General features: G+C 45.9%; 1 protein-coding gene across 3 annotated transcripts in view; it reads right to left on the reverse strand.

The window, feature by feature from the left end:
* Positions 1 to 17,531, reverse strand: part of FZR1 (fizzy and cell division cycle 20 related 1) — a 91,968-nt gene that overhangs the window by 47,642 nt on the left and 26,795 nt on the right. For all 3 annotated transcript variants that reach the window (XM_086947128.1, XM_086947130.1, XM_086947129.1), the window contains 7 exons: positions 15,085 to 15,210; positions 13,125 to 13,188; positions 12,822 to 12,949; positions 12,170 to 12,252; positions 9,969 to 10,152; positions 9,440 to 9,505; positions 8,679 to 8,781 (listed from right to left, as the gene is read on the reverse strand). In XM_086947128.1, the coding sequence (XP_086803254.1) occupies positions 8,679 to 8,781; positions 9,440 to 9,505; positions 9,969 to 10,152; positions 12,170 to 12,252; positions 12,822 to 12,949; positions 13,125 to 13,188; positions 15,085 to 15,210 (754 nt within the window). The remainder of the gene's footprint in view (positions 1 to 8,678; positions 8,782 to 9,439; positions 9,506 to 9,968; positions 10,153 to 12,169; positions 12,253 to 12,821; positions 12,950 to 13,124; positions 13,189 to 15,084; positions 15,211 to 17,531) is intronic.

Below are 17,531 nucleotides of genomic sequence, written 5' to 3' on the forward strand. Positions count from 1 at the left end.
TTCTCTTTAAATTGTTTGGGTGTATTTTTATATATAACCTTGTGTGGAGTACCTTTTGTGGTGTGCCTAGTGTGTTGCCACAGTGTGTGTGTGTTGCGCAAGTGATTTACACATTGCCTCCGGGAAAAGCCTGACTGCTCGTGCCAAGCTACCAAGGGGGTGAGCAGGGGTTATCTTGGAGTGTAACTCCCTTGCCCAGACTAGAGTGGTGGTCTCTGCCTGGCTTTGGCGCAAGCCTTAGCCAACCAGAGATCCCATTTCTAACACCTACCTTGAACCGCAGGTAACTGCTTTGGCCAGGCAGGACGGGGATGTGAAAATATGAATTTTGCAGGTCCAACGCTACCACCCAGTCTTCTCGGTCTAGGGCAGACAACAGCTGAACTAAAGTAAGCATCTTTAACTTCTTCTTGGAGAGGAGATTGACAGTCCAAAGATCTAAAATGGGCCTCAACTCTTTATTCTTTTTTGGAATCAGAAAGTAGGGGAATAACAGCCACTGCCTACTTTTGAATCTGGGATCCTCTCTATCGCTTTCATAGCCAGGAGAGCTCCATCTTCCTCCTGGAGCAATTTTAAATGATACTCTGTCAGCCGTTCTTGATTTGGCATAATGGGAGGAGGAAAAGAAAGGAAAGGCAGAGAAAAGCCCTCCTGAATGATCTGCAAGACTCACTTGTCTGATTTTATAAACCTCCCGTGGAGAAGATGATGGATTTTCCCACCAACTGTAGTGATGTGGTCTTGCGGAGTCAAGACTAGGAGTGCTTGGAGGCTGCAGAGGGCAGGGTGGTCAACAGCTTCTGCCTTCTATTCCTAGGACGGAATTAACTGTGTCCACATCTCCGCACTGCTTAGGAAGCGTGGGTGGGTGGTGCTAGGGCTGATGTGGCTGAAAACCCCTTCAGCTGCCCAAAAGGAGAGAAAGCTAGACTGGCCATGAGGAGTAGAAGAGAGGCCCAAAGAACGAGCCGTAGCCCAAGAGTCCTTGAAGCGCACTAGGGCCGAGTCTGCCTTTTCCCCAAAAAAGGCGGGAACCATCAAACGGCATGTCCATCAAGTTTGCCTGGATATCGCCTGAGAAGCCAGACGTTCTAAACCAGGCGTGGCGCTGTAAGGCCACCATCGTTGAAATCACTTTGCCCAGCGAATCAGTCATGTCAAGGCCACACCGTACGGCATTTTTTCATCATCTCTCTTGTCCTTAACCGCCTAAGAGAGCACAGCCTGGGACTCCTCTTGGACTTGTGGCAGGACTTGTGCAATCGTCTCCCAAAGGGAGTGGAAGAAACGTCCCAATAAGAATGTGGTATTTACAGACCACAATGCCAGGCTGGAGGAAGAAAACATCTTCCCAAGTGATTCCAGACTCTTGAATTACCTATCCGGAGAGGCAGAAGGGAACACGCCCTGGGAGGTAGAAGCCTGCACCACCACGTTTTTCTGTGGTAGGGTGTTGGCTGAGGAACTTTCGGTCACCCGGAGCTGGGCAATGGCAGCATGCAATTGTCCTATTCACAGGAACCCTTCTACTAGGCTTGGACCACGTGCCTAGAAGGACATCAGTAAGTGCTTCACTGAAGGGCACAAGGGGTTCAGAGGTGGAAGCCCCAGGCTGGAACACATCGGTCAGGAGATTAGTCCTGACCTGCACAGAGGGCAACTACTCCAGTCCAAGGACCTCGGCTGCTCTTTTGACTACCACTTTGGCCGCCATAAGTGTGGCAGGGTATGCTCAGACGTGAGTCCCTTGCTCACTTTGCCACTGGATTCAAGCAAGCCGGGCTGAAGACGGTTGGAATGCCAGAAACCGGTCCTCGGAAGCTTGTTTCCGGTCCAGGGAAGGCATGGTTTGGCAGTTCGGGCTGGACTGTTCCCATGAGGCACAGGGTCAAACTGATTTGTATATAGCCATGTCTGAACTGGGGTGGTAGAGTGGGCTAAAGAACGGTGATGGATCAAACCCAGATCTTTTGACTGGGTGTTTGATTGGTTCAGATGCTCTGTCCATCACCACCCCCTTTTGTACCACTTTTGACTACCATGGCATAAGATGCCCCCCCTCCTCCGTAACCACAGTTGGCGAAGAGAGCATGCCAGTATCTAGGGAAGTGTCTAGTCCACAGGCCTCCCCAAGTTCCCCCATACCAGTTCATCTGCTCTGCGGAGACACCCAGGTGTTCTAAAAGGTCCTCCCAATCCTCTCCACAGCCTAAAACATCATCAAAATGTTCAGGGAACACCATAGAACCCCTGGGTCCAATCGGCGTAGGAATCGGTGTTGAGTAGCGCTGTTTCAACGCGGTCATCGGTGATAAGGATGGGCCTGGAACAGATGGTGGGCAGCAGCATTACCAAAGGTACCGACTACGGGTACGCCGCCGGGGAAGGTCGCGATGGCAGGACCGGCACCATCCCGGATACGATCCCCGAGGCCCCACCAGCAACGTGGTCGGAGCTGACAGCATCAAATCTAATGGGGGCCCTTCCGACCCGTGGGGCCGGAGGGCTCACCAGTGGGGCCAGACCGCTCAAACACGGCGGGGTCATTTCGGCTCCCAGAAAGAGAGGTAGGTGAGAAGTCGACCCTGGCTCCTGCTCCGCAGAACCGTACCTAGACAGTCGGAGCTCTTTACCTCACTAGTCAACAGACAGTCAAGGTCACGATGAAGTCTGCTTGGACTTCTTCTTGTGCCTCTTCCAAGTGTCCCGATGATCGAGTGGGACAAAGAAGACTAAGAGCTCCAGGAGCAGTCTTGCAACCTCCTCTTCTTCGAACGAGACCTCCGCAGAGTATCACTGGATGGTGTCAACTACTGGGCCCACAAGGACCTTCAAAGCCTGCTCCCGCAAGGCATTCGAAGCCATTGCCCAACGGTCCGAGCATGACTGAGTTGTAGTCGCGCTCAAGACATCAGAGACAGATGAGGTGGCGTTCGGTTACAGACATCGTGGAGTAACAGTCACATCATGGTTTATACCCAGTCTTCCTCAAAGACATCCTCGCACACGAAAAAATGACGTAGTCTTCAAAAGTCAACAAGCATTTACAATGCAATTGTCTCTGCATTATTTAAGGTAGAGCTAGATGGATGGATGACGTTACTACGCATACTTTTACAACGCCTACCTTTACAACGCAATTTTTACACCGCAACATCCATTACAACGCATACCATTACAACGCATGCCATTACAACAAATTATTTGAAACTACCTTTACAACGCATTCCACTACAACGCATACTACATTTACAACGCATACCATTACAACGCATAACATTACATTGCATGTAAGGTAAGTATTGGATAGTGTAGGGGTTAAAATTACTATTCTAACTCCAGGGGGTGCAACAGTAGGGTAAGTGTTGGATAGTGTAGGGGTTAAAATTACTATTCTAACTCCAGGGGGTGCAACAGTAGGGTAAGTGTTGGATAGTGTAAGGGTACTATGTGTTGTAATGCTAGGCGTTGTAATGACTGCGTTGTAATGGTGTGCGTTGTAGTGGTGTGCGTTGTAGTGGTGTGCGTTGTAGTGGTGTGCGTTGTAGTGGTGTGCGTTGTAAATGCATGCGTTGTAAATGCATGCGTTGTAAATGCATGCGTTGTAAATGCATGCGTTGTAAATGCATGCGTTGTAATGGATGTTGCGTTGTAAAAGTTTTGTTGTAATGGTAGTGTGGTGTAAAAGTTGTGTTGTAAAGGTTGTTTCCCCCATTGGCATTGCTTATGACATTTTTTTCCATTTAAAAAAAAAACCCATAAATGAACGGTATTGTCATTTACAATGGCAATAGGAGAGCATTAGAGAGTAGACTTTGTATGCATTGTAGTGAGACACACTGTCGCACACACACACACCGTCTAGGTTGGGGTTCGCCCACTTAGTGCGGTTTATGGAGCACAGTGTTTGTGGGGACCCCCCCCCTCCATGATGCACAGACCAGGCAGGAGACCCATTAATTAAAAAAAACAATCCACTCTGCTGAACCATCAGAGTTCACCCTTAAAAAGCTGGAGGTGACCACCCAGCAAGTAGCCAGAGGGGGACCCCGAAGCTTCCCTTGGTCACAGTGCAGGTGGCTTAGAGTCCGGGTCCCTTGAGTGGAGGGGCCGGGGTGTGCCCCTCCTGCAGAGTCACTGCGCTCAAAAGAATGATACAGATCCAATAAAGGGGTGCAAGGAATCCTGGGGTCTCCAGCAGCCGGGCCTCTCAGAGAGCCCCTGTGAAACCTGCCCCTAGAGACTTTTGGGAGGCCTCGCAAGACCTCAATTATACAGCTGATGAATAGTCACCTTTGCGTCCCCCCAGCACCCTCCCAACCTCCAACTCCTCACCTCCTTCTTGAGTCCAGATAGATATGTTCATACATCTTGCATAGCTGGTACATACTGGTCTCCACGGAGGTTGCACAAAGTAGCTACTGGCGATGCATCAACCTGTTTGTGATCTCTCCGGGGCTGTACTGCCATTGGACAGGAGTGGTCAGGTCTGGTGGACATTGACTGACATAGACGGCATTACCTTGCTGCCTCTGGGCTGCTGTTTGGCTATACATATTACACGGCTTGACTGACAGCACGGTTTCTTCAAAACCCTCCCCTCCTGTGAATCCCAACTGTGACGAATGGTTGACCAAATTGGCGCGTGCGGCTGCATGCAAACGTCTTGTTGATTAGACAACCGATCATATAGCGATATGGCCACCTTTGAGTCAGCTTCACCAGGCATACATAACCTTTGCTAGCCATGTAATATGCTGTTCGCGTTCACCTCAACTTCAAGCTCCTAGTAAGCGCTATATAAAAGCAATTTTAATTCAGTTCAATAGAGCACCTAACATTTGCACGCCACCCCCGGAGCAGCTTTCAGACCACCCTTCCCAGTACTTCTCTCTTCTTCACACCGTCCCTTGTGACGCATTCCCGTTCTTGTGAGGTATGCTTCTGTGCCCATTTCGCTCACCTCAACCACCTGTAAACTGGTTTGGAAGATGGATAAACTGCCTCTCTGCTCTGCATAGGGGAAATGCGTCGTTTTGATTAGCCAATTGTGAATCGTTTTGTGTCCCACTTTATTCTCTAACGATTTTTTAACCCTTTGCGTCCTTTAGTTGTACTGCATTATTTTGCTAACCTTGGTAGATAGCAACACGAGTCCCTTGTAACGAGAACTGCTGGTCTATAAATGATCGTCAGTGAGCTTGTCTCCATCTAGGTGTTTTTTTTTAAATTTGTAAATAAAGAACAATTGCAACAAAAAAAAACATTTGCACGAAGGATACCGCATACATGCCTAATGAGGTACTTTTAAGTAGGAGCGGCACAATCGACAGCGAGTCTACTACTATAAAACAGACAATATTTTTACCATGATGCCCAAAGTGTGTCAAAAATAATCTGCACTTCCGTATATATCTGAAAAATTATGGTAAAACTGAAGAAATGTTGCAAATTGTTAGGTATTAGTAATCGATTTTAAAGCTCCATCTAGTGGTAGAGCGTGCTAGTGCATTATGTAACACCACGACGCTAGAAACATGGAAATGTATCATTTCCGACTTGGAATTATTGAGCATTAGGCAAAGAAGAAGGACTCGGCGCCTGATAGTTGTGAAACAGTTAGAGATTTTCTTTAGTTTGGATGAGAGGTATGCCGATAGAGATGCAGAGTGACCCTAAAGGAGCAAACAAGCACTCGCCCCCCCGAAAATGACGGACGTTTCTCTGAGCCATTTCTGAATGACCTCGGAGAAACATGGTGGTGTGGAGCGCTCCTCTCTTGCCTTCCGGAGATTGGAAAGCAAGAGAGGAGCGCTCCACACCACCATGTTTCTCAGAGGTCATTCAGAAATGGCTTGGAGAAAGCCTCGTCTTTTTCAGATTCTGGGGCGTGGTTTTTGTTCTCTCCTCTTCATTGGCTGGAAGGTAAAATTCCAGCCAATGGGAAGAGGAGAGAACGAAAACAAGAAAGAAGAGAAAAAACACGCCCCCGAAACTGGAAAAGACGAGGCTTGAACCGAGTAACGGCCCGCTCCTCCAATGGATGGCCTCCGTTTAGGAAGCCAGCCAATGGAGAAGAGGGGCGGGTTCAAGCCCCCTACTTAGAAACATTAAATCTCGGGCTACGCAAGCACTGCTGCGCAGTGCAACGCTAGTCCGAGACCTGAAAAAGGGCCTGTCAAAAAGCAACAAAGGGGTAGCTCTCCTCTGGATCGGCGCTTAACTGGTGCAGAAATAAAAGAACTGATGTCTGTGTGCCTGGATGGGGCCTACGTAGGTGACCGCGGCGTCATAACAGATGCTGGCGACGTCATGAGGGGCCAAATGGATTACCCAACGGCACGCGCAAGGGGTATAGCTCGAGCAAAAGTTTGCAGATCCAGCCTGATGCCTGGCAAATTCAAAAGGTAAGTAATCTGTAGCTAGAAGTCTATTAGATCAAGCCATTTCCCCATGAAGAATCAGGAACAGACACAACATGAAGAAAAGTGGAGGACATTCCTCTAAAGCAAGTCAAACATATGATCTATGAGAAATTACATGTAAAGGACTGTTTCAACCAGAAGGAAGAAAGAGTGGGGATGTTAAGGGGCATTACTTTTTTCACATTCTGTATGCTGCCCTAGTTGAGATACATATACTCTAGGTTATCCTCTGTCTACATTGAATAGTCTTGTTTTCACAGAAAGTGTACCAAGAGGAGAAATGGGGTTTATTAAAAGAACACATTACTGGGAGATAAGGGGCAATTAGATACTTAAATCCTGCGAGTTAACAAAACAAACGTGACCACATTATCGCTTGTGATTTTGATCCACTTTTATTAAATGCAAATATAAATACCACCGGCTTTACCAACCCGTCTTCAACTTGTGTATGCCCAGAGAAGAGAGTACCTCAATGGTAAGCGCAAACTTTTCTACAAACCCCAACTGGTCTGCTTAGCAGGTCTCCCGCATCAAAATGAACCCTATATTTTGCTATTTACGTCCACATGGACAGTGGTCCATTTCCACATGTCTGTCATAAAGTGGATAAAATGCAGCCATAGGCAAGAGAAATGTTTATTGTTCGGTGATCGATTGGTGAGACCAAACAAGGTCAAATAGACTGGTCGCTACATGCATCACCATTTCTGATGGCTGCTTGAGAGGAAGCATATAAAAGGAGACAACAACTTTTTGGTGGATGTCTTTTATCCTAGAAAGCCGGCAGCAACATGGGAATATAATTTATAAATAATGCAACCCAACTGCTTTGGTGTTGGCATGTGGACAAGCAACTAAGAAATATACGTTGACAACCGAGTCAGGCTTTTATAGATCCATGGAGAGGGTTATACCAATTAGTTCTTCAATTTCTAAAGTATAAGTCACAGGTTTTAGTCACTTGAGTTAATGTGACCGTCACTAGGAACAGCAAATTCTATCTGATATTTTCGATTCATGTGATGTTGTTTGTTTGCTTAAGGTTACGACGGCATTGGTCCATTCCCATTACTGGCCCAGCCGCAATGGCTATCGATTTCCAGAAAGTTAAGGTAGAAAATATTAAGCAGGATTGCATTAGCATTGCTCACCCTTTGAAGAGAGACCTTGCATTAAGGTAGTACCCTTTTCCCCATAAATAGTGGGGGGCGGGGGGGGGTTGAAACTATACATTAGCCTAAATACCGATAGGCCTCATTTCGGAGTACGGTATTTAACCTGTAGGCTTGGATAACTAGCACAATTTCTTCCACTGAAGGTTGGTTTGTGACCAGCAAAACATACACCATTAATGGTATCTGCTAGGAGTCATTTGTAAATGTCACAGGAAAAGGAGTGCATTTAAAAATTCTATTAACACACAATAACCCAGCAGGGATGCTGTTGAACTGATGGAATCGGACAGTGTTGTTTCTAATATTATATTTAAACTCAAAAGCAGAGCACACATGGTAAGATACGCATTGTAAATGAACATGCGTGGATGACAAGTTACAAATTACTAAATCACAAGCAGTGCACTTGTTAAGTGCCATCGGGGGCAACTTGAACCTAGAGATAAGCAAGTTGTTCAAAACGTGCTGCTATAAACAAGCTACATTGGCTTTTTCTAGAACTAACTTACCAGAACCCAAAATGGAACTTTTGAATGAGGTTTGTGCCATGGAATGGCATCTACACTTGGCTAATAGTCCACCAACCATAAGGTTTTCGAATGTGCTGTCCCAGTCATAAGCGAAGGTCCATGAACATGGCTAATACTCCAGCGACCAGGATTTTTTTGAGTGTGCGGCCTCTGTGATGAGCGGGAGGCATCACCACACTACAAATAGTCCCACAACCGTAAGGTTTTAAATCTGGTGCCCACTGATGACCAGGAGGCTGCCTAGTTATTTAATGCTCAGAGCAACAAACCGGACTCGAGCGCCTGGATACCTTCATGGGTGACAAGCAGGTCTCGACAAATTCACCTCACAAGAGTTAAATTCAAGTAATGGAAATTTAAACTATAGCACGAGTGGAAACTCAACTATAGACCAGATCTAGCAGACCCCCTCACACACACAAAAGAAAACAGGAGTTGGCAGATTCCATTAAGGTCAAAGACCTGTAACTACCTATCTCGCACAATAGACAGAGGTGTAAAACTGTACCCAAAGAGCACATGAAAGCTCTTTATTTGCTTACCAACTCTGGCTGTGTGGCCTTCGAGGATGGATAACTTTTTGCCGGCTGCTGCGTCCCATATTTGTACGAAGCCTTTGTGTGTTCCTACTGCAACGAGATTACCCTAACAAAAGAGAGAAAGTTTCAATACAGTGGAAATATGGACACCTAGACAAATCAGTTGCTCTTTATTGCAGGTCAGCCTGACAAACAGCACAACAGCTTCCTTTCCATCTCCCTGTATTCTATGCAACAACCCCTAAGCAGACATCCCGAATGTTCCCACTAAGTGATCATGTACTGAAAATGTACAACTGTATAGGAGGCACGGTCATATCTTAATTATTACTGTTCAAGCGATTGAGATTAAAAAAAACAAGCATATCAGAAAAAGTACATATCAGTGTGGAGTCGCAGACTTCACGCTAACATACAGCAACCCCTGTGGTACCGTTATCACTGCATTTTGTACATTATACTAAACAAGGTCAAGGAATAATGGTCAGATGTTTATTTTATGCACTGCCGTTCTCATAGGACAGTTGAAAAATAAAGGCTGCCCTAGCATTTCTCAATCTTCTCTGCTTTATTGTATGGCATGATGACCAGTTTGAAGCTTTGAAAAAGCAATATTTAAATAAACATTTGACAGAGACACTACTACACTATAAAGAGGGCACAAAAACTTGCAATATGGCATTAAGCATCAATTAGAAAAGAATACTTGTTCACATGAATCCTGGGCGAGTGTATAGATATAAACCTTTATGCATTATACTGACCCTTTCTGACCAGCCCACAGATGTTACAGAGTCTCCTTCCACCGAGAGGTCACATAACCTCGTCACCTAAAATGGTTAAAGACAGGAAACAAAAATTTAATTTTCACCAAAAAGACTAGCGACTTTACCCTCTCCATGCAGACATTTGGGGTTCAAAAGTAGCCGTTTCATCAGTTTATAGTCACTTTTTATAGGGTACACTGAGCCAAAGAAGACAAGTTCAGGACAATAGGCCTGTTCTCCCACTGGACACACTACCTGCAGATAGTTTCAACAGGGACACCAGAGTAGCGCTAGATTCATGGGCCAATTCTCCAATTCCCTGGCTTGAAGGACAGACCAGTGGTACTGGAGGATAAATTACCTCCTCAATCTTGGCTGCCAGGTCCGTGCAAAGTGCACGCATAAACTGCACATGCAGCATCAATGGCTCACACAGTCCTAGAACCCAAGGGGCGATTTCCGGATTATTCAGACGGTTAGGGATGCTCGAGACTTCCACTAAGAAGCAACGCTTGCTGTTCCTCACCTGGCTCGTGCATGCGCTCCACAGGTACACGCACGTCCCAAGGCCTACGCTAAGAACATTCAAAGAGGACCAGTCCACCAAATTTAAGTAGAAATCATCTTGCAGTTCAGGTGCATCAAGAACTTTAAAGGGGATCTTGGAGATCTTACGGGTTGGTTTTCGTGGGGACCGCAACAGCTTCTGACTGTAGAAAAGAAAAAGAAAGCACGTCAGGCGGCAACTCTCACTGACCACTGAAATTAGTGCTTGTCGAAGTGATCATCAACATTTAAGACTAAGGAGACATAGAAAACGTAACTTATGTTTAAAACTAGATTACAAATAAAAAGAATGACAAGAGGGAGGAAACACTTTAGGTGTTACAGCAGTTCTCCACTTTGGGTTTCTTCTCAGGGTAGCCGACAACCAATGTATTAATTCCACTCTCCTCGGGGATCGAAGTCTCCTGGAATGCTCTGCTACAAACGACCAGCTGCACATGTTTGTTTGCTAGATTAGGATTGCCAATTCGCAAAAGATACAGTCTGTCAAACTGCACGTTTATTTATGGACACCCAAAGCTGGAGAATCACTAGAATACAACAATACTCAGACTCTTCTACCTGGAATGATACTCCGATTAACGAGCAGACAACCGAATATCACAAAATCATCAAACGGGTATTAGAGTTGATTGATCAACTTAAAAAGTTATTTGATGAGGTCTGTCCAAAACAAAAGATCAACATAAAAAAATAAAGCAAGAATGTTTACAGATATTTGGATGGACATTCTTACGACTGCCCCACAACTATCCTCGGACAAATGCATCACAGGAGCACTGCTTTTGATGCATAAAAGGCTCTGTAAGGCAAACAGTTAGCTTTTGGAACTGTAAACCGCAGTAGTTTTCTTCGGCACGTTAGAAAATGTAGAATTCGGTTTCGCATGCACAGCGCTTGCACTGGGTTTGAGAAATATATATTGTTTTTAATGTAAACTTAAAAGGGACTTACTTCCTCCCTTTACTGACTTCTCATTGGTGCCTGTGCGTGCCACTTAACTTTCCTCCATTTCTATTGGCTGAGGCATATTTTCATGCATTCACCAATGCTTGCCCCCCATCTGCTCCTCCTATCAGTTTCCCACCACCACAATACTGTTAACATCCTCTTTGGTAGAACTATACTTTAATAAAGTTTTGCCTTAACACTTGCAGCATATTTATGTAACAAGTTATCACCCGGAGAGATTATGTAATTCGCATAGAATCACAAGATAGTGCGCTGCACCACTGAGACTTGAACTGGGACCCCCAGCTCTCGAGTCAGCAGCTCTAGCCGCTGCGCCACATTCTCCCCACTCCAGTGTTATCTGTCAGGGAGCTCTTACCTTCTCCCAGACAATGATTGATGAAATCTTTATTCGTTACAGAGGCGAAATTATGCATTATCAATGCTCGTATTGTATTTGCTGGCATCAGTCTACTTGGGCCTCTTTGTCAGGTTGGTGGGTCCGAGAAAGTAGTTTGCATCCCTTAACTTCTACACCAATTTGCTGATCCAAAAAGAGAGGTGCTATGTAAACCATTTAACTAGCCTTAAAATAACTATACAGAGCAAGATTGTAGTTATCAGGTTTATCTTGAAGTTGCCCATTCAAGTTGCATTTCCATGGATACCCAAGTCAGCTAAAAGTAGCACTAAGCAAGAAGTGAGACTCATCAAGTCAATGGGCAGGAACAAAGCTTGTTTAATCTTTTCAGACCTGTGAGGTGACCCCTTCAGTCTTTTCAACGAGTCAAACAGCCAGTAATAGTTTTCTTGGGAACATGGCACTTATGGTGGGCGTAAGATGCGATAAAGAGTATTAGAGGGTTTCCACTGATGCATCGCTGTCTGCTTCTAGTATTACACCAGTGTTAAAATATGTAATCTTTTTTTTGTTTAATTAATTTGTCACCAGATAAGGAAAGGCCTCTATTTTAACTTTGATGGACGCCACAAAGTGGCCATGGAAGGGCACCAGGTGGTACATTGGGGGCAGCATCAGGCAGGGCATAAATGCACCCCCTACAGGTCTGAAGAAACATTTAAATAATCAAGGCCTATACTACAGCATGGTTCTTACAGCTGGTGGAGATGGAGCAGAGCTTCGTTCGCTGCACATTTGCGCTTCATATAATGCACTCTTTATGCCACCCCGCCCGTGCCAGGACTGACCTTTTGTTGCTGATGGGCGACAAGGAGTATGGAGACACTTCGTTTCCGTCATCTGGGCTGGAGCGCTTTGAACTGAGGGAATACTGCAAGGAAGGAACACGCAAGGTGAGAGCGGCTCATGGGGCTGTGATCAGCAAGGAGCAACTCACATTTTATGGAATGGCTAAAAGAAAACCGCAACGGGCTACAAAAAGACCTTGTGTTTACAAATGAGAAATGACAGTACAAGCAAGGAACCAGCAAGCTTATATGGGGTAAGAATCCAGCTTATACATATACACGTTGTGGGTACTGAAATAGCATATGCGATTGGAGTGGGGATACTGACTATTGTTTGTAAATGTATTAAAACTAGGCATACTCTCGGAAGGAGTCAAGCTATCCATGAGTCTAAACACTGAGCTGGTTGCACACAAACACCTGCAGCAGGCAGCAACCCACTGGGATACAAACAAATATGGTAGAACACACTAAGTGCTGCACAGAGAGAATGTGTGGGCTCCTGTTGCATCTCCACATGTAGCTGGGATTCACGCCGCTGAGACCAGGCCCGCCCACAGCACACCGCCCAGGCCCGGCTGTGCCCTTCACAGAGGTCATCACCCCGTCCCAGCGGGCGTGAGGGGGGACAGCAGGGGGCGCTGTGGCTTACCGTGAAGAGGCTCCTCTTCTCGGGCGTGGAGGGCTGCAGCCGCCGGTCCTCGGTCTGCGGGTCCTGCACCTTCTCGATGCCCGCCCCCAGCAGCTCGTTCTTCAGCAGGGCAGAGTATGCCAGTCCATCTGCTCGGAAACAACAGGAGAGAGTCTGAGCATCTGCCTGGCCGAGGGCAGGAGAGGGAGGGGGCAGGCTTCTTGCCCCCACTTGTCTACAGGTCACATCCATCACGCCCCACAAAGCCCCGCACAGATGGTGGGAACAAAACACATGCGAGGGGTGGGGGAGGGCATTCATTACCTTTGCCGTTGTCCGAGGTGGCATCCTTCGCTTTCCTGTTCTGACTTGGCGACTTCTCATTCTCCTACAGAGCACAACAGAGCAGAGGTTTCAACAATACGCGGCTCACACCAGCGCCCATCTGCACCGTACTCAGATGTACACACATTATAGAGACCGAGACCTTTTTATTTTTTTAAGGGTCGGCTTATTATTTGAGAAGTGAAACTGCCGAATTAAAAAAAAAATCATCAAATATGTTCATTAGAAGAGTACAAATGCAATCGAGAACATCACTAAAGGCCTGAAACATAAAGGGGTCTGCTCTGCTTGCAGGTTCGCTGGAAACATGCCTAGGATACTTCAAAAGCACACGGTTTAAGGAGACAAAGTAAATGTACATTCTGTGAGCAGTGGCAGCAGCGTTACAACCAACAGTATACAATGGCACGGCCGTAGCAGAATGCATGTAGTGTCTCGCAACAGTTTTGAACCCCACCCTCACAGGGTTATTAGCACATTTTCAATTCCAATATTTAGTGTAAGATTCAGCCCAGTTTTTTTTCCACGATTTGTGCTTCTTGCACGTGTAATAGTATTAACAGTACTAAATGGAAGACCATGTAAAGAGAAAAATCCAAATTAGAACTGCTGACCGCGCGTGGATTAGGGAATGGCCACCAACTGGAGCGCCAGTCCCGCGTCTGCCCAGCCACGCAAGATGCACCACTTAAAGCAACGAATTACCAGAGATTGCATATATGAGCAGGAAATAAGGTGAGTATACAAGCAAAGTGGCCCACAAGAGATATCGCAGGGTGAAGTTTAGCAGGATGAGTGCAAGAGGCAAAATCCAAAAATTCCTACAAGCAACATGGGTGCTGTATTTAAAAAATAAAAATGGATTTAAAAAGATAACTTTTAGATCCAAAATAAACATGATAACACTAGGGCATTACAATTTGAAGATCTCTACGATCAATGCCCTGCAAATTGAAGAATGCCTTTGTCCAACTCTGCTCATACACCCCCTGAATCCGCCTCACACTATTTAAAGACATTCTCCCCCGGTGAAGCACAGTCATGATCTCCACATGCGATCACTAAATGAACCGCCATCACGGACTGCGCATGCGGTCGGGGCGACCATCCCCTGTCCCAAAGTCTAAGGGACTCGTGGTATGAGGTGGCATGGAGAAGTACTGCGAGTAGGTCTCCACTGCTTACTAAGCACCCTCAGCTCCACGCCGCTTCATCAAGCAAGGTTTGCACACACCACAGGCCACCCCAAAAACAGAAATCGCTCTTCATCACCTAATGACGCTGGCAATCGCCAAGCACAAATATCGGTTCTCCCTCTGGTGGTTTGGTGCTGAAGCCAAGTTAATATTTTTCCAAGGTTGACATGTCTGTAGAAATGAGCTTATCTGAACAATTCCCAAATACAAGCATATCTTAACCAGGTCACTTTCAAAGCTTTACCGAAAGCTATTGGATACACAAGTGGGAATCTTACCACAATGATTCAGCCTGTGCGCCTCACCCATGAATACCCCCGCCCTCTGACAGGGCGAGAGGAGCTCATCTCCGATTGGCTGGATACAAACTCCATCCCATTTATCCTGGAGAAATTAATTTATCTATAAAACAATCCCCTCTGCAAGCGGAGAGGGGCACAGCCTTGTTAAGCTGGAAACTAGTTCACTCCCATTTATGCCGTGGAAGGTCATGTAACTATAAACCAATCCCCTCTCCGGGCTGAAAGGAGCTCAGCTCTCATTGGCTGGATACAAGCTCACTCCCATTTATCTTGTGGAGATTCATTCAGCTATAAAGCAAACCCTCTCCAGGTTGAAATGAGCTCAGCTCCCATTGGCTGGATACAACCTCACTCACCTTTACCCTGTGGAAGTTCATTAATCGACCCCTCTCCAGACTAAGAGGAGTTTAATCCTGTTAAACTGGAAGCAAGCTCACTCACATTTATCCTGTGGAAGTTGATGCTCCAGTTTGCCCCAGCACGGGAGGGAATAAAGCGATCCCCGTGCTTACTGGGAGAGGACATGGGAGAATTGGAAGGAGTCAAAGTGCGCCTCATCTCTGGAGCCTGAAAGAAGAAAAGAGGGGCCTGTTATACCTTTATTCTCAATAGTGACATCAACAGTACTAGCAACGCAGAGTACAAGAAAACACACAGTCAAGGTGGACATGAAGCGTGCTTGACAAGCGCTAATCCATCTGGATTGAACGATGAAGACCAGAGCTTCCAAGAAGAGGCTGGCCACTGAGCGAGAGTATGTGTGGTTATACCCAGAAGCAGGAAATTCAGTAGGTCTCTAGAGTGACTCCACATTGGGGTCTTTACAATCATATTAGACGCCTCGTCAGGGGTAGTAAGCGCTATATAATTACAATTTAATACAATATTCTGTTAAATGACCGTGGCAAGCACAATAGACTCCATCAAACGGATCCCATTTACATGCGTAATCTAATGTCGGGAGACCTGCTTAAAAAACAGGCTTATAAAACTGCAACAAAAGCTTGAAGAAAACTGTACCCTACAACAAAAGCTAAGGCAGCCCCCATGTGTACCTCAAATCAAACAGCAGTTGTGCATACCGCTTTGCAATAAAATACACCTTTAGTTGCCCGAGCATTCCTAAGCAGCATAGAGGCAGCATGGGCACGATGCAAAAATCTCAGCTCTAAACTAGAACATACGCTGAAATCGCTGAACTAAGAAGTTTAGTTTCGTTTTTTTCCCTTGCCTGGCAAACGTTGGTCGAGGGTTCCTGCTGCATTGACTAAATGAGATATGTACAACCCCAGTAAGCTTTGTCGGCAGCCTTCAATCCAAATCACTTTACAACCTGCCTAGGTTGTCATAAGGGGACAGTGGAAAGTCAATATTTCTGGCTTTAATGTACTCATACAGGCATTCACTACAGGTGTTTACTTTGCAAGCACAAATGCTGTTTATCACATTAAAGCCAGCCATGCCTGCTTTGCAAAGCTGGGGAAAGAAGTAGCAAAAAAGGTACGCTTTCTGTAGTGAAAGCCTTTAGGAGATAAATAACTGAATGTGACTAACAGTGTGATGTCTCATTGCACTTTTCAGATTTAAAATGGTCCTTCATGTACGCCAATGGAAGGAGTTCCTGGAAGGCCGAATGACATGTCAAACAGTCAATAACACGATGTGGAGAGTAATACTGCATTGGGTGGAGCCAAAGTCTACTCTGTATATTCTAAAGAACTAGTAACACGAGCTAACAAACACCTAAGAAACATAAAAGTGTAGAATCACAGTTGGGGTCCGAGGCAGAAGGAAAATCGCATGTTTTTGGGGTGAAATATGCAGGCCGACTTATGGATGGGCTTTACGCACATTGCAGTCGGAGAGCTCTCAGGACAGTGGCAAACAAAGCTTCAATGGTCCAAGTAAAGAAGAGAGTAGGCTCTTACACCTGAAGCAGACAACCAATTTTATCTAGAAAAGCGGGGCTTAAATTGGTGCCACAACCATAGGCAAACTATGTTTTAAAAATACCACTACGCTGCAATGTGTCATTCTGGCACTTGTCGTTGCAGTCTCCCACCATTAATTTTTCACCTCCTCTAAGTGTCTTGAATGATAAATGAGTTTAAAGAGCCCTCTTGTGTTCTTCCAAACCTTTTGGAGGTCTCATTTACCTATTGTGTATCCTAACAAGTGGAGTAAATTTAGGTCTATTTCACTTCTGTCTGCTGTAGCCAAAATTTTAGAGAAGGTGGTTAACCGTCAACTCTACCAGTATTTGAAATTTAACCACCACCTTCACGATACACTATCAGGCTTTCGTGACGGTTATAGCACAGAAACCACTCTCTGGAAGTGTCCGAATTTATTAGACAACCTCGATCAGAATGCCAGGGCTATGGTCGTGTTTCTGCATTTGTCTTTGGCATTCAACACTGTCTCGCATTCAATCCACCATAACAGGTTGTGGTCTGTTCGAATCCAGAGCCAGGCATGGCTTAAAATCTACTTGGAAGGCAGGTCTCAGGTGGTTTTCCTTACTCCATTTACATCCACTTTCAAACCTCTTGACTGTGGGGTGCCCCAGGGCTCAGCCCTGGGTCCTACCCTTTTCAATGGGCGACAGCCCTCGCCAGCATGGTAAAAGCCTGGGGCAAACATGTAATCTCTTATGCCGACGATACCCAGCTGATGCAGGCCTTCCAGAAGAATGAGATGGAGGCTCTTCATGCTTTCAAGCAGTGGTCTGGGGCTGGATGCCTGATAAGTGCCTTAAGCTAGATTCGGGGGGAAATAAAATTGGGCACCAGCCTCCACCCAGACTCTCACAAATGGTGCCCACCAGAACTGGTCCCACCTCCTCTACCCTTCTCGTGTTTAAGATACCTTGGATTCAAATTCAATTC

Source organism: Lissotriton vulgaris, chromosome 12, assembly GCF_964263255.1.
Source record: "Lissotriton vulgaris chromosome 12, aLisVul1.2, whole genome shotgun sequence".
Lineage (NCBI taxonomy): Eukaryota > Metazoa > Chordata > Amphibia > Caudata > Salamandridae > Lissotriton > Lissotriton vulgaris.